At 42.0% G+C, this 15594-nt stretch overlaps 1 protein-coding gene across 2 annotated transcripts in view; it reads right to left on the bottom strand.

Annotated features, from left to right (window-relative positions):
* The window catches only part of LOC118393104 (coiled-coil domain-containing protein 18-like), a 43474-nt gene that overhangs the window by 16978 nt on the left and 10902 nt on the right, over positions 1 to 15594 (bottom strand). The window contains exons 14-20 of one of the 2 annotated variants that reach the window (XM_035785417.2): positions 14938 to 15051; positions 13637 to 13714; positions 13440 to 13556; positions 12910 to 13077; positions 11843 to 12006; positions 9334 to 9497; positions 5879 to 6092 (exon numbers count right to left, since the gene is read on the bottom strand). In XM_035785417.2, coding sequence (XP_035641310.1) covers positions 5879 to 6092; positions 9334 to 9497; positions 11843 to 12006; positions 12910 to 13077; positions 13440 to 13556; positions 13637 to 13714; positions 14938 to 15051 — 1019 coding nt within the window. The remainder of the gene's footprint in view (positions 1 to 5878; positions 6093 to 9333; positions 9498 to 11842; positions 12007 to 12909; positions 13078 to 13439; positions 13557 to 13636; positions 13715 to 14937; positions 15052 to 15594) is intronic. The other variant, XM_035785445.2, reaches the window with a different exon arrangement.

Here is a 15594-nt window from a genome sequence, read left to right as displayed (position 1 = left end):
AATTTGTTCCCATTCCTGGTTTCATCTGACCTTCTCTCAATCTTCTTCTGGAACATCCAAATGCTCTCTAGCAAACTTCAGACGGGCCAAGACATGTACTGGCTTAAGCAGGGGGACACGTCTGGCACTGCAGGATTTGAGTCCCTGGCGGCGTAGTGTGTTACTGATGGTAGGCTTTGTTACTTTGGTCCCAGCTCTCTGCAGGTCATTCACTAGGTCCCCCCGTGTGGTTCTGGGATTTTTGCTCACCGTTCTTGTGATCATTTTGACCCCACGGGGTGAGATCTTGCGTGGAGCCCCAGATCGAGGGAGATTATCAGTGGTCTTGTATGTCTTCCATTTCCTAATAATTGCTCCCACAGTTGATTTCTTCAAACCAAGCTGCTTACCTATTGCAGATTCAGTCTTCCCAGCCTGGTGCAGGTCTACAATTTTGTTTCTGGTGTCCTTTGACAGCTCTTTGGTCTTGGCCATAGTGGAGTTTGGAGTGTGACTGTTTGAGGTTTTGGACAGGTGTCTTTTATACTGATAACAAGTTCAAACAGGTGCCATTAATACAGGTACTGAGTGGAGGACAGAGGAGCCTCTAAAATAATAAGTTACAGGTCTGTGAGAGCCAGAAATCTTGTTTGTAGGTGACCAAATACTTATTTTCCACCATAATTTGCAAATAAATTCATTTAAAATCCTTCAATGTGATTTTCTGGATTTTTTCTCATTTTGTCTGTCATAGTTGAAGTGTACCTATGATGAAAATGACAGGCCTTTCATCTTTTTAAGTGGGAGAACTTGCACAATTGGTGGCTGACTAAATACTTTTTTGCCCCACTGTACGTACGTACACACAGTTGAAGTCAGAAATGTACATACACCTTAGCCAAATACATTTCAACTCAGTTTCACAATTCCTGCCATTTAATCCTAGTAAAAATTCCCCGTTTTAGGTCAGTGAGGATCCCCACTTTGTTATGAATGTGAAATGTAGAATAATAGTGAATTATTTCAGCTTTAATTTCTTTCATCACATTCTCAGTGGGTCAGAAGTGTACATAAACTCAATTAATATTTGCTAGCATTGCCTTTAAATTGTTTAACTTGGGTCAAACGTTTCAAGTAGCCTTCTACAAGCTTCCCACTATGTTGGGTGAATTTTGGCCCATTCCTCCTGACAGAGCTGGGGTAACAGTCAGGTTTGTAGGCCTCCTTGCACACACCTTTTCAGTTATGCCCACACATTTTTTTTATAGGGTCGAGGTCAGGGCTTTGTGATGGCCACTCCATATACCTTGACATCGTTGTCCTAAAGCAGTTTTGGCACAACTGTGGAAGTACGCTTGGGGTCATTATCCATTTGGAACACCCATTTGTGACCAAGCTTCAACTTCCTGACTGATGTCTTGAGATGTTGCTTCAATATATCCATAATTTTCCTTCCTCATGAAGCTATCGATTTTGTGAAGTGCACCAGTCCCTCCTGCAGCAAAGCACCCCCACCAGTGTGCTTCACGGTTGGGATGGTGTTCTTTGGCTTGCAAGCCTCCCCCTTTTTCCTCCAAACATAATGAAAGTCATTATGGCCAAACAGTTCTATTTTTGTTTCATCAGACCAGAGGACATTTCTCCAAAAAGTACGATCTTTGTCCCCATGTGCAGTTGCAAACTGTAGTCTGGCTTTTTTTATGCCAGTTTTGGAGCAGTGGCTTCTTCCTTGCTGAGCGGCCTTTCAGGTTGTCTTTATAGGACACGTTTTACTGTGGACATAGATACTTTTGTACCTATCTCATGCAGCATCTTCACAAGGTCCTTCGCTGTTGTTCTGGGATGGATTTGTACTTCTCCCACCAAAGTACGTTCATCTCTAGGAGACAGAACGAGTCTCCTTCCTGAGCGGTATGACGGCTGTGTGGTCCCATGGTGTTTATACTTGCATACTATTGTTTGTACAGATGAACATGGTACCTTCAGGATTTTGGAAATTGTTCCCAAGGATGAACAAGACTTGCGGAGGTCTACAATTATTTTCTGAAGTCTTGGCTGATTTCTTCTGATTTCCCCATGATGGCAAGCAAAGAGGCACTGAGTTTGAAGGTAGGCCTTGAAATACATCCACAGGTACACCTCCAATTGACTCAAATGATGTCAATTAGCCTATCAGAAGCTTCTAAAACAATGACATAATTTTCTTGAATTTTCCAAGCTGTTTAAAAGCCACAATCAACTTAGTGTATGTATAATTCTGACCCGCTGGAATTGTGATACAGTGAAATAATCTGTCTGTAAACAATTGTTGGAAAAATTACTTGTTTCATGCACAAAGTAGATGTCCTAGCCGACTTGCCAAAACTATAATTTGTGTAGTGGTTGAAAAACTAGTTTTAATGACCTCCACATAAGTGTATGTAAAATTCCAACTTCCAACTGTAGCCTAGTGGTTAGAGCGTTGCACTAGTAACCGGAAGGTTGCAAGTTCAAACCCCCGAGCTGACAAGGTACAAATCTGTCATTCTGCCCCTGAACAGGCAGAATGAACCCACTGTTCCTAGGCCGTCATTGTAAATAAGAATTTGTTCTTAACTGACTTGCCTAGTTAAATAAAGGTAAAATAAAAATAAATAAATAAAAGTGCAATGAAGTGTTGTTTTACAGGGTCAGCTTTAGTAATAAGGTGCCCCTGTAGCAAATTAAGGATTAAGTGACTTGCTCAAGGGCACAGACTTTTCATTTAGCCGGATCTGGGTTACTGTCCCAACGCTTTAACCAATAGGCTACCTGGCGCCCATTAGCTCTTTAAAACGTATTTCTGTGGTAATGGAAGAGGTTTTAAAAAGTTAATTTACTATTTAAAGCAAAGCAGTTACATATAGTCAAAGTTAAATAATTGGTCTGATTACTTTTATAGACTACTATATCAACTGTATTACTCTGGATTGTGGGGCAGTTAGATTATAAAAATGTCTTTACTACAGTTTCTGCACGTGAACTGAAAGCAGAAAGACATAGGACCAAGTGATCTTCTGTCAGAAGATGCAAATAAAAGGCAGGATCACGTGGACAACACTCATTCATCATTCATGCTGTGGGTTTCAAACAAATACAGTGAATTCGTAAAGTAGTAGGACATTTATAAAGAAACTGAAATCACATTTACATAAGTATTCAGACCCTTTACTCAGAACTTTGTTGAAGCACCTTTGGCAGAAATGACAGCCTTGAGTCTTCTTGGGTATGACGCTACAAGCTTGGCACACCTATAATTTGTCATTTAATGTTACGAAAACGTGGTTACAAAAATACAGTTCATGCTGTTACTAAAACAGCTGTATTGTTAGATTGGTAGCAGATATTTTTGTACCAACATCAGATTTGATTAGCCGAGAAGTATCTTAATAGTTAAATATATCAAGCACAATATTCCAGACCGATATGCATGTTTTAATGGCATGCCTAGCTTTAAAAACGGTGTAGGAGTAGCTTTCTAAATAATAATAATAATAAGTCAGAAGAATGTCAAAGATTTAAAGCTGCCATTAGTAACTTTTTGGGCGACCTGACCAAATGCACATAGAAATGTGCATTATAGATCTGTCACTCATTGAAAGCAAGTCTACGAAGCACTAGATCTGTTCTACGTGCGCTATTTCTATGCTTCCCATTCTTAAATTTGCTGTGCCGCCATCCTGTTAGAAGGTAACAGATTATTTTATTACAATGGTTAAATTGGATTTTCATTGTGTTCAATGGTGTTATTTGCCCCCTAGTGGCGCTTTCTGGTACTTAGAAAGACGACGCAAACAGGAAGTACAGAATTTGTTTTGCACGCATGGAAACAGCTACAAACAACGCTACGGTGCAGGTCTTTCAATGTAGTTATTTCTTGTCACGCTTCAGCCTTGGAAAAATATTTGTTTGTAAGTTCGATTCAAGCATTTAGCTAATGATGATAATCTTGTTATTGATAGAGTTGCTTACATATCAATGTTGGTTGCATTTACTCACAAATTGCAATGCCTTTAATGCATGTCGTTAGCTGTATTACTTTGCTCATGCGTCATGCAAACGAATTGTAAAATATACAATACTGTAGTTGTTACTGTTTCTAGTGTAATATGCTTTCTTATTCTACATAGATGGTTATACATTATTAGAGTAATGAAAGGAGCCAATTACCATATGGTTAACAATTAGCTATATGGTTTGGCATCATGCCAGATGCATGGTACCTTAGCGCGTGCTTTGTATTTATGCAACTTCAAATGTTTAAAGTACAGCATGTCGGTGTGAATTGAATACTAAAGTATATTCTTTTCTGTATTGTGCAGTTTCACAACATAAACGTTTACAATATATTCATTCAATAAAAGTCACGCCTTGGGAGTTTTATTGAAGACTTAGTTGTTAGCTATCTGTCTAGTTTTGCATGGGAACGCAACTCAAGGGCAGAATATTTGCTTTTGCGTTTACTTTCAGTTTTGTACAATAGCGTCAAACTTCTGAAAATACAATCTTTTTTTGTTATGAAAAGTATATTTAAAAGCTGTTTAGATGGTACAATGATTCTCTACACAATGACTGTTTTGTTGCATAAACTGAAATTAGGCTAACATATAGGCTGGGTTTCTGTACAGCACTTTGAGATATCAGCTGATGTACGAAGGGCTATATAAATCAATTTGATATCGCACCTTTTAAGTGGGGACTCTTGCTTCGCAAGCCCCACTAATAATAATATTAATAATTAGGATGCTTCTATTTCTCCCGTTTCATGTACAAGTGTGTATTAATACGCATGTGTGAATTGGAACTGTTTTTTTTGCATATCCCAACTCCCCCTGAGACACTCTCGGAGAGTGGGGTCACAACCACATCTTGGCACTCATATTTTCAATTGAAACAAAGCATCTGAAAGAGTTTCATGAAACAATATGAAAGACATGATCCTAGGGATACACATGGAAAATCCCCCAATGATATGAATGTTATCTTTTCATAATGTATGAACTGGAACTGGAGGGCAGGCAAGGACGTAATGTCGATAGTCTACCTTATAAAAAGACAAGTAGCACCAGTTAAACTTTGTTACACAGTCTGTATGGGCTGCTGCTGTGTCACAGAAAGTGTGTTTGAAAAACAGCAGCAACAGATTCCCCACAACCAGTGACAATTGCCTCCAAGTGATGTATTACAACCGGGGGTTCAGTCTTTGTCCCATGAAATTACTTTAAGCATATAACCTTGGACAACCCTTGACAATAGAACACCACAGAAGCAACACAGCATTTATCTAAATTTACACAAGTTAAAAACAGAACCATGGCCATCATATTTTTGCTTCTTTCCCATTTGCCTGTAAGCACAGTCCTTTGGTAATAATTTACACTCTGGTTTGGCTCCAAGTTCCCACACAACCCAGACAGGGTAAGAAGTGCTGGGAATAGGAGCTGAAATAAGTTCAGTGTTTATCAACCCCCAACGAAAATCAAGTAAAAAAAAACAGTAAAAGGGGGATACCTAGTCAGTTGTCCAATTGAGTGTATTCAACTGAAATGTGTCTTCCACAATGAACCCAACCCCTCTGAATCAGAGGTGCGGCCATAATCGACATCCACGTCTTCGGCGCCCGCAAAATAGAAGCATTTCAAATCATTTGGGAGCAGTACAAATTGTAACGACAGATACAGTAATTATTTTAACATTACTTTGGTGTTATGGCCCCATTGTTGAAAAGGAGTGAAGTGGGAGGCCAAAGTACCAGATACCAAATGGAGCCTCGAGTACTAAATGACTTGGGAGAGGGATGAAGGGGCTTCTGCCCAACTCATCTGTAGGAACACAAGATGAGCCCAACAGACAGGACTGTTTGCATTTGGGGCTCTCTCACCTCATCCCTGCTTGCAGTTTCTCCATGTCAACTTTGCGCTGCTCTGAGTTGGCCTGTGAGCGTTCCAACCGGTCTCGTAGCTCCTGCAGGTGGTCCAGTGTGTCCACCAGCTCTCCCTTCACAGTCTTCATCTGGCTCTCCAGCAGCTGGGTGCGGTGCAGGGAGTTCCTCCTGTCCTTCCTGGTGAAACGCACCTTCTCCTCCAGATCCTGGACTGAACCGGACAAAGCCCAAAGAACAAGGTTAGAAACATCACTCAGAGAAAGAGATCTCCAGATAAAGCCTAGTCCTCGACGAGAATCTGAACGTGCATTTTAATCAAGGACTGAGAGTCTGTGTCTTTAGGCGCCACTTTCCAGGTCACAGATTAAGCAGACAAAGAAGATCTAAAAGCTGCAAAAATACACAGGGATAGCATCAGAACAGTTACTTACGCTGTAAAGTTAATTGCTATCAAAAGTGAGACTCGTATAAATCACATTCTATCCTCCTGATTCCTGCTTACAAGCAAAAATTAAAGCAGGATACACCAGTGACTAGATAAATAAAGAAGAGGTCAGGAGCAGGACTCTAACACGGAAGCTTATAACAAATCCCGCTATGGCCTCCGACAAACCATCAGACAGGCAAAGCGTCAATGCAGGATTATGATCGAGTTGTACTACACCGGCACTGACACTCGTTGGATGTGGCAGGCCCTGCAAACCATTAGACTACAAAGGGAAGCACAGCCGAGAGCTGCCCAGTGACACGAGCCTCCCGGATGAGCTGAACTACTTCTATGCTCACCTTGAGGCAAATAACACTGAAACATGCAAGAGAGCACCAGCTGTACCTGAAGAGTGTGATCACTCTCCGCAGCCAATGTGAGTAAGACTTTTAGACAGGTCAACATTCACAAGGCCACAGGACCAGACGGATTACCAGGACGTGTACTGCGAGCACGCGCTGAATAACTAGCAAGCGTCTTCACTGACATTTTCAACCTCTCCCTGTCTGAGTAGGTAATACCAACATGTTTTAAGCAGACCACCATAGTGCCTGTGCCCAAGAACACTAAGGTAACCTGCCTAAATGACTACTGATCCGTAGTACTCACATCTGTAGCCATGAAGTGCTTTGAAAGGCTGGTTATGGCTCACAGCAACACCATCATCCCAGAAACCCTAGACCCACTCCAATTTCCATACCGCCCCAACAGATCCAAAGATGATGCAGTCTCTATTGCACTCCACACTGCCCTTTCCCACCTGGACAAAAGGAACACCTATGTGAGAATGCTATTCATTAACTACAGCTTTAGCGTTCAACACCATAGTGCCCTCCAAGCTCATCTATAAGCTAAGGACCCTGGGACTAAACACCTGCCTCTGCAACTGGATCCTGAACTTCCTTGATGTGCTGCCCTCAGGTGGTAAGGGTAGGTAACAACACATCCGCCACACTGATCCTCAACACAGGGGCCACTCAAGGGTGCGTGCTCAGCCCCCTCCTGTACTCCCTGTTCACTCATGACTGCACGGCCAGGCACGACGCCAACACCATCATTAAATTTGCCGATGACACAACAGTGGTAGGCCTGATCACGACAATAACGAGACGACCAGGTCTCGGACCTCCTCCCTTTAGGCTGTGTGGTGCCAGGACAACAACCTCTCCCTCAACGTGATCAAGACAAAGGAGATGATTGTGGACTACAGGAAAAAGAGGACCGAGCACGCCCCCCATTCTAATCGACGGGGCTGCAGTGGAGCAGGTTGAGAGATTCAAGTTCCTTGGTGTCCACATCACCAACAAACTAACATGGTCCAAGCACACCATTAGTCGTGAAGCGGGCACGACAAAACCTATTCCCCCCCCCAGGAGACTGAAAAGATTTGGCTTGTGTCCTCAGATACTCAAAAAGGTTCTACAGCTGCACCATCGAGAGCATCACTGCCTGGTATGGCAACTGCTCGGCCTCCGACCGCAAGGCACTACAGAGGGTAGTGCGAACAGCCCAGTACATCACTGTGGCCAAGCTTCTTGTCATCCAGGACCTCTATACCAGGTGTCAGAGGAAGGTCCTAAAAATTGTCAAAGACTCCAGCCACCCTAGTCATAGACTGTTCTCTCTACCACCCGGCAAGCGGTATCGGAGCGCCAAGTCTAGGTCCAAGATGCTTCTAAAACAGCTTCTACCCCCAAGCCATAAGACTCCTGAACATCTAGTCAAATGGCTACCCAGACTATTCACATTGCCCTCCCCCTCCACACCACTGCCACTCTGTTGTAATCTATGCATAGTTACTTTAATTAACTCTACCTACATGTACATACTTCCTCAACTAGTCGGTGCCCCTGCACATTGACTCTGTAGCGGCACCCCCCTGTATATTGCTATTTTTTTACTGCTGCTCTTTAATTACTTGTTACTTTTATCTCTTATTCTCATCTGTATTTTTTGAAACGGCACTGTCAGTTAAGTGCTCGTAAGTAAGCATTTCACTGTAAGGTGTAATTCAGGTGTAATTTCACTGTAACCTGTTGTATTCGTCACATGTGACTAATAACATTTGATTTCAACACAGACAGTTACTTACTCTGCAAAGTTAATTATTATCAAATGTAGATACTTGTATATTGAGTTGACTATAGAATCATGAGGACCATAATGGAAATTAGCCTCCAGGCTTTTAAAATTTTTAGATGATTTTGTTGTATGCATCTGAAGCAGCCTAATACTTACCCAATAAATTAAATCAATCAAGTGCACATGCACTGTCACAAAACTACACTTAAAAAAGGGTTCTTCATTTGTCACCATAGGAGAACACTTTTTGGTTCCAGGTAGAACCCTTTGATGGTGAAAAAGGTTCTACTTACTTAGAACTTGTTAGTGGTATAAGGGATCCTGTAAGGGTTCCACGTAGAACAGGAATGGGCAATTATTTTGGCTTAAGGGCCACATTGGGATTTCAAAATTCAGCAGAGGGCCACACAGATTCTCTCTCAATGTTAATTAAAAAGCCATTTGCGGGCCAGAAAAAAAGGCATGTAGGTCCACTCTAAATTCTACATACTTTCTATTTAGTTTTAGACATTCAAGATTGGCCTGGAGTGTTTATCCCAAAATAATTTGGGGGTGTTGAATGGGCCCACGGGCCGGATCCAAAGTTTGCCCACCCCTGACGTAGAACCATGTATTAGTGAAAAGGTTCTACTTGGAACAAAAAAAAAAAAAAAAAAAGTACCTTTCACAGGGTTCTCCCAACCTATGGACACAATTGAAGAACACTATGGTTCTAGGTACCACCTTTTCTAAGAGTACATTTGAATCCTTCTATGATGTTTTGGTTATATAGATAAACTAATGCTGTTCTCATGCATTTCAGAGAAGAAGCTCAGTGAATTAAAGTAAGGATATTGATACAGACCCATATTGTCTCGGTTGTCCCGCCCTTTACTTTCCATACCAGACTCTGTCTTCTTGTCCAGCTTTCCTCTGGTCTCAGCTAGCATCTTCTCCATCTTAGAGAGCTGTAAGGCCTTGGTGTCGCTGTCTCTCCGTATAAGCAGCATCTGCTGCTCTCGCTCACTCAGCTCTCCCTGAACCTTATTCATGTCCTCTGACAACTGCCTGCAGGACAGGACAGAGACAAATCCTGGCTCTCAACAACAGGAGCACAAGGCTACTAGGAACGCTATGTCTGTAAACTGTCACCCTAAAGTCGCTTGCACTGATTACAATGATAATTGACAACGCAGAAACCAAGTGAGTATAACAAAAGGTTTGCGATGCCTGGAGAAGTACAACAGTGATATTCTGCGTGTCCTGGTTCCCTGGCCTGTACTGGTCAGGATGGAACATTAAAATTTTCCTTCTACTGGTTGTTGTGTTTGTTCTCCGGTTGATCTTTTGGGGATGGGCTATCTAGACTGCTTATATACCCCCTAACAGAGAGCACAGTCGCCCAACAAATACAGAGTACAGAGCATTAGAATCAGACAAGTCATAAGACCGGCTTCACCAGTCTCCACAAGCCCTGCAGCTAACTGAAATTATACACACAACCAGACCTTGGGCTCAATGTTGAAGGAGAACATTTAACTCTGTACAAGTCTATTTAGGAAAGCCAATATTCACGAAAATGACAAACATGACAGTTGGAGATGCCAGGGTCAAAGTAACTCGGAGTTAAGCTGGCCATATCAAATGCATTCCCAGCTTCTCAGCAGCTGAAAGAGGCCTTCTAATGCAGCCAACCAACAACAAACAATAGAGCGCTCTGACAACTATCGACCATAAACAAACAGCTGATATTACACAACTACTTAAGGTCCAATCCAATGTTAAGATGTCCATTCCACTGTATCCTGTTCGGTCTTTCGTAAGTATTGTATGTTGTCAAAACCTGCATCTTTACAAAGGTATCTAGTTTAATGAAACCCAAATGGGATCTTAAATTAAACTGTCTAATTCCTGATAAGGAATTATGTTTATATGGACTTCCCCTTACTGCAGGCAGGCAGGTGTTTGACTTTGCTTCATTTGACTCCTAATCACTAGACTGGTGCAATCAGTTACTAGCTTGATTAGTACAAGACAAGACTTATCACTTGGTGAGGGAAGTCAGATGTTGATAGAACTTCCATCCACCAACTCTTGAATGAAGCTTTACTGTGGGGTCTGAGCATTGGTAAAGAGCTATAATTGTTATTACAGTATTATAACATTTAAGAACAACAAGCAGCCTCGTCTCAGTAGAGTAAATCAAAATGATACATTTAATAGCGGTCGTGTGTGTGCAGTGTTGTAAAGTGCAGTTCTTGGCAGTAGAGTAGTGTAGTAGAGTAAAGCAGACCAACATGTTCCCCTGGTGGCACTGGTGCCACTAACTTTTTCAGTTGGTGGCACCAGCCCATGATTTGTTTGCATCAAATATTTTTCACAGTTCACACAATTTAAAACATTTGTAATCATCTTAAAGGTCATTCAACGTGCTTTTAAGAGGTGTAGACAACTGAGATGGTAATAAATACATACATGAATAAACTTGTTTATCTCACAGCTCCATGAAAGAATGCATGATTCAAGATATTCTACAACCTAATCCAGTGAATGTCGTGAATTTTGTTTTGACAAATAAGCTATTGTTACATTTTACTGTTAAAATAAGTCTCCAGAATGGTCTGAATTGTATTTTGTTCAATAGAGACAATCTTACCTACATCTTTACATGTGCACTAATATTCTAGGCTCATTTATTTGAGGCTAATTCACCACCTGAGTACACAAAATCTGAAAACACATTAGCTTGATCGGTAACACTAAACATAATACCCAATGCTGGCAGCCATGTATTAATCTAACAGTAAATGTCAAGTACAAAAAAACTTTGCAGTTGTAACCTACAGCTCAATTATGCCTATGCAATAGCCAATGCACAACATTTCACACACTCTGTATCAAAGCCATATCAAATATCTTGGTTGAAGAATAGTTGCTATTGAGGTCAACATTGAGAGTTCAGAAATAAAAAGGATACCTACAGAAAGATGAGAACCTCCCCTCTCCAACTGTGACAACAGGATATGTGTTTTCCCCAGCAATTGGATTTTAAAAATCTGAACACTTTTTCTCCAGGAGCATTTTGTTCCCTGGGAAAGGAGTGGCTCACTCATCATAGCCGTAGTCCCCAGCAAAACATGCACAGCCACAGGGCAGGAATCATGTGGATAATGTACTTTACCGTTTGACCAAATCATGGTTAAATCTTGAGTGAGGTGAAAAACTAATGTGACCAGCAAAAAAAATAAACAGGCACCCTACTGCCTAATTAAAAATTGGTGTCACACTGCAAAGTCAAACGTTCAAACGCAAGAGTTTGTCACAGTTTCGAACTCTGGTAGAGTACAGTAACATAGATTAGAGTAGAGTCGAGTAGCATAGATTAGAGCAGAGGGAGTAAAAACTAGTCTCACGTGACAGAGTTGGAGAGTTGCAGGGCTTCTCTCTCATGTCTCGCCGCCTGCTGACTAGCCTCCTGCAGTCCCTCTATGGCCTCCTGGGCTCTCTGGTCTCTCCTCTTCAGCTCTTTGAAGGCTAACACCTTCTCTTTCTCCAGGTCCTTCTCCAAGCGGCCCACCTGGAGGAACGCACACACCACACAGTGTGTGAATTGAACTCTCAACTCCCCTCCAAACCGTGATAATAAAATGGTCTGCTAAACTGTACTGTAAATTTGAACAAATACTTACTTTTTACCCACTATACCAGGGTTCCCCAACTGGCTTTGGTTTTATTTGGCCCACAAGTTCTGAGCATTTTTAAAAATCAATGTTGGACATAAAATACTGTAAAAACACCAGGAAATCAGCTACAAGTGATTATAAGTTTGGAAATCTGTTCCCAAGTATTCCCATGCATAATAGAGACGTGATCATATACAAATGTAAGCAACGTTTGAAATAATTATGTTTTAGTCAAATATTATATCTATTTGGGCTTCTTGTGATCAAATTGTAGTCGACAAATTATGTTCCGGCCCCCCGACCATCTGCTCAAGAAACAAAATCGGCCTGCACTAGTAGTCAGCCCCTGAAAGCCGAAAGTAATCAGTTTGAACACAGGAATCTGTCTAAACAATTAGGCTTTTCAAAACACTCATGAGCAGCAAGCATGCACAGTAAGTTATAAACAGATATGAGCTCTATTTTATTAACTCTGCTGGGCCCTTAGAGGAAGTTCAGGCAGGCCCACAAAACCTGGCTTTGCACATAAAGAACTGTACCAGTTAAAGCAATGTAGAATGTTTCAAAATAGGGACATTTGTATTGCATCTCAAACTCGTACATTAGATATGACAACTGCAGCTCACGCGCTCTAGTAGTCGATTTATTCATTCACAGAGTTCAATTGTAATGTTGTATGTACTGCTGTGTTGTGTTTAATGTTCAATCTCTGATGCTGGTTTGCTCATTATGTTGTATGTAACTTACAGGCTGTGGAAATAATGTTCCTCTCTGAGGACAGTAAAGTATCTGTCTACCTGCTCCAGTAACAGCGCCTGTCTGTCCTCTAGCTCCGCCACACGGGAGGTGCTCTCCTGCAGCATGGTCTGCTGTCTCTGGACGGTGTGCTGCAGCTGCAAGTTCTGCTCACTGGAGCTCTGACACACCAGGGAGCTACCCCTCATCTCCGCCTGCAGAGCCTCCACCTGGGGACAGAGTACGCTGGAACTGCCTGTTTGAACTTCACTAGTCTTCATCCATACACTTCACAAGTTGGAAATGTATTTAATTTTTGTTTCACATCCTATAATTTTTTGGGTCTCATATCCTTCACATTGTTCCCAAATTCCTCAGTGCCAGTCTGCTCTCCTGCCCACTCCTTATGGAATGGTCATGCCACACATTGTCATGTTCAGCTTGAGAAGAAGTGACAAGGAGTTGGCAAGAGAGCAAAAACAGATCTGGGACCAGACTACAACATCCCACCCACAGATATCACCCAATGTGTCTGGAATATTGTAAGTGTTTCACAGGAAATTAAAGCAAGGTGAAGGTCTTCATGTTCTACTTCTTTAGCTTTTGTCTCCAGCTCTCTCTCGTAGCGTCCCTTCACTCCCTTTATCTGTAGCATACAGTCGCTCAACTCCTCCTGGCATGTTGTCAGGGCTGTCTCCAAAAACCTCACCTGCAACAGGACCGATAAAGGAAAAGTCTGATTTAGTTGATAACCAAATTGCCATAGCATGTGTTTTCATAAGGACTGACCTTGGTAGTATACTCTGTTGCCTGCACTCTGAGAGCTCTCAAGGCCTCCTGGTCTTGATTGGCTCTCGTCTCTGTATCCTAGGAAGTGACAGGATTATAGCACTAGTCAGATTAATGTTGAGATGCCCAGCTGTGTGGTTCTGTCAAACTCAATGATGTGGGTGTGATTTATAAATCTGTGAAGATCTACAGTGCATTCGGAAAGTATTCAGACCCCTTGACTTTACATTTTGTTACGTTACAGCCTTATTCTAAAATTGACAAAATTGTTTTTTCTTCCTCAATCCACACACAATACCCCATAATGACAAAGCAAAAACAGGTTTTTAGAATTATTTGCAAATGTATTAAAAATAAACTGAAACATTTACATAAGTATTCAGTACTTTGTTGAAGCATATTTGGCAGCGATTACAGCCTTGAGTCTTTTTGGGTATGATGCTACAAGCTTGGCACTGTATTTGGGGAGTTTCTCCCATTCTTCTCTGCAGATCCTCTCAAGCTCTGTCAGATTGGATGGGGAGCGTCTCTGCCCAGCTATTTTCAGGTCTCTCCAGAGATGTTCGATGGGGTTCACGTCCGGGCTCTGGCTGGGCCACTCAAGGACATTCTGAGACTTGACCCGAAGCCACTCCTGCGTTGTCTTGGCTGTGTGCTTAGGGTCGTTGTCCTGTTGGAAAGTGAACCTTTGACCCAGTCTGAGGTCCTGAGCGCTCTAGCAGGTTTTCATCAAGGATCTCTGTACTTTGCTCAGTTCATCTTTCCTTCGATCCTGACTAGTCTCCCAGTCCATATAGCTGAAAAACATCTCCACAGCATGATGCTGCCACCACCATGCTTCACCGTAGGGATGGTGCCAGGTTTCCTCTGTGCCTCGACACAATCCTGTCTCTGAGCTCTACGGACAATTAATTCGATGTCATGGCTTGGTTTTTGCTCCGTCAACTGTGTGACCATATATTAGACAGGTGTGCCTTTCCAAATCATGTCCAATCAATTGAATTTACCACAGGTGGACTCTAATCAAGTTGTAGAAACATGTCAAGGATGATCAATGGAAACAGGACACACCTGAACTCAATTTCAAGTCTCATAGCAAAGGGTCTGAATACTTATGTAAAAAACCTGCTTTAGCTTTGTCATTACGTGGTATTGTGTTTAGATTCATTAGGGAAACATATATTTAATCCGTTTTAGAATAAGGCTGTAACGTAACAAAATGTGGAAAGTCTAGGGGTCTGAATACCTTCCGAACACACTCTAGGTAAAGGTAATGTGAGGTGTGTATGGGGCAGACATACATGCGCGAGCTGGTTGAGGGAGGTCTGAAGTCTCTCTGCTCTGTGCAGGGCCTCCTGTCTCTCATGCTGGGCTGAAGACAAGTCGTTCTCCAGCTCTGCTTTCTGAGAGTGCAACTATACAGGACAGGCAGACATAAAATCACATGAAACAGGCAGGAAACACAAGTATCTTTGCAGGTGCCAAAACATCTACTGTACTGTAAGTTAAAGCTGAAATTCAGAACAAGGTGAAACAGTGCCACTTCACCCCCAGCGCATGTTATTGTTTTGTCCAATGAAATGGAGTAGAGGAGCATCCAGCATCGTGGCAAAATATTTTCACAGTACACTCTGCAGTTCTATCACGAGTACGATGGGCAATGATGTGCGAAGGAAAACCGTTATTACGAGAGGAGGACCAAAATGCAGCGTGGTTATTAAACATCTTTAATAAAGATGATAACGAACAATACAAAAACAATAAACGTAAAAAACCAAACCAGCCCTATCTGATAGAAACAAACACAGAGACAGGAACAATCACCCACGAAACACTCAAAGAATATAGCTGCCTAAATATGGTTCCCAATCAGAGACAACGATAAACACCTGCCTCTGAGAACCACTCCAGGCAACCATAGACTTTTCTAGACAACTCCACTCACCACAATCCCATAA

Source organism: Oncorhynchus keta, chromosome 1 (genome assembly GCF_023373465.1).
Source record: "Oncorhynchus keta strain PuntledgeMale-10-30-2019 chromosome 1, Oket_V2, whole genome shotgun sequence".
NCBI lineage: Eukaryota > Metazoa > Chordata > Actinopteri > Salmoniformes > Salmonidae > Oncorhynchus > Oncorhynchus keta.
Note: the sequence above shows the minus strand (reverse complement) of the source record. Positions and strands in the feature narration are given on the sequence as shown.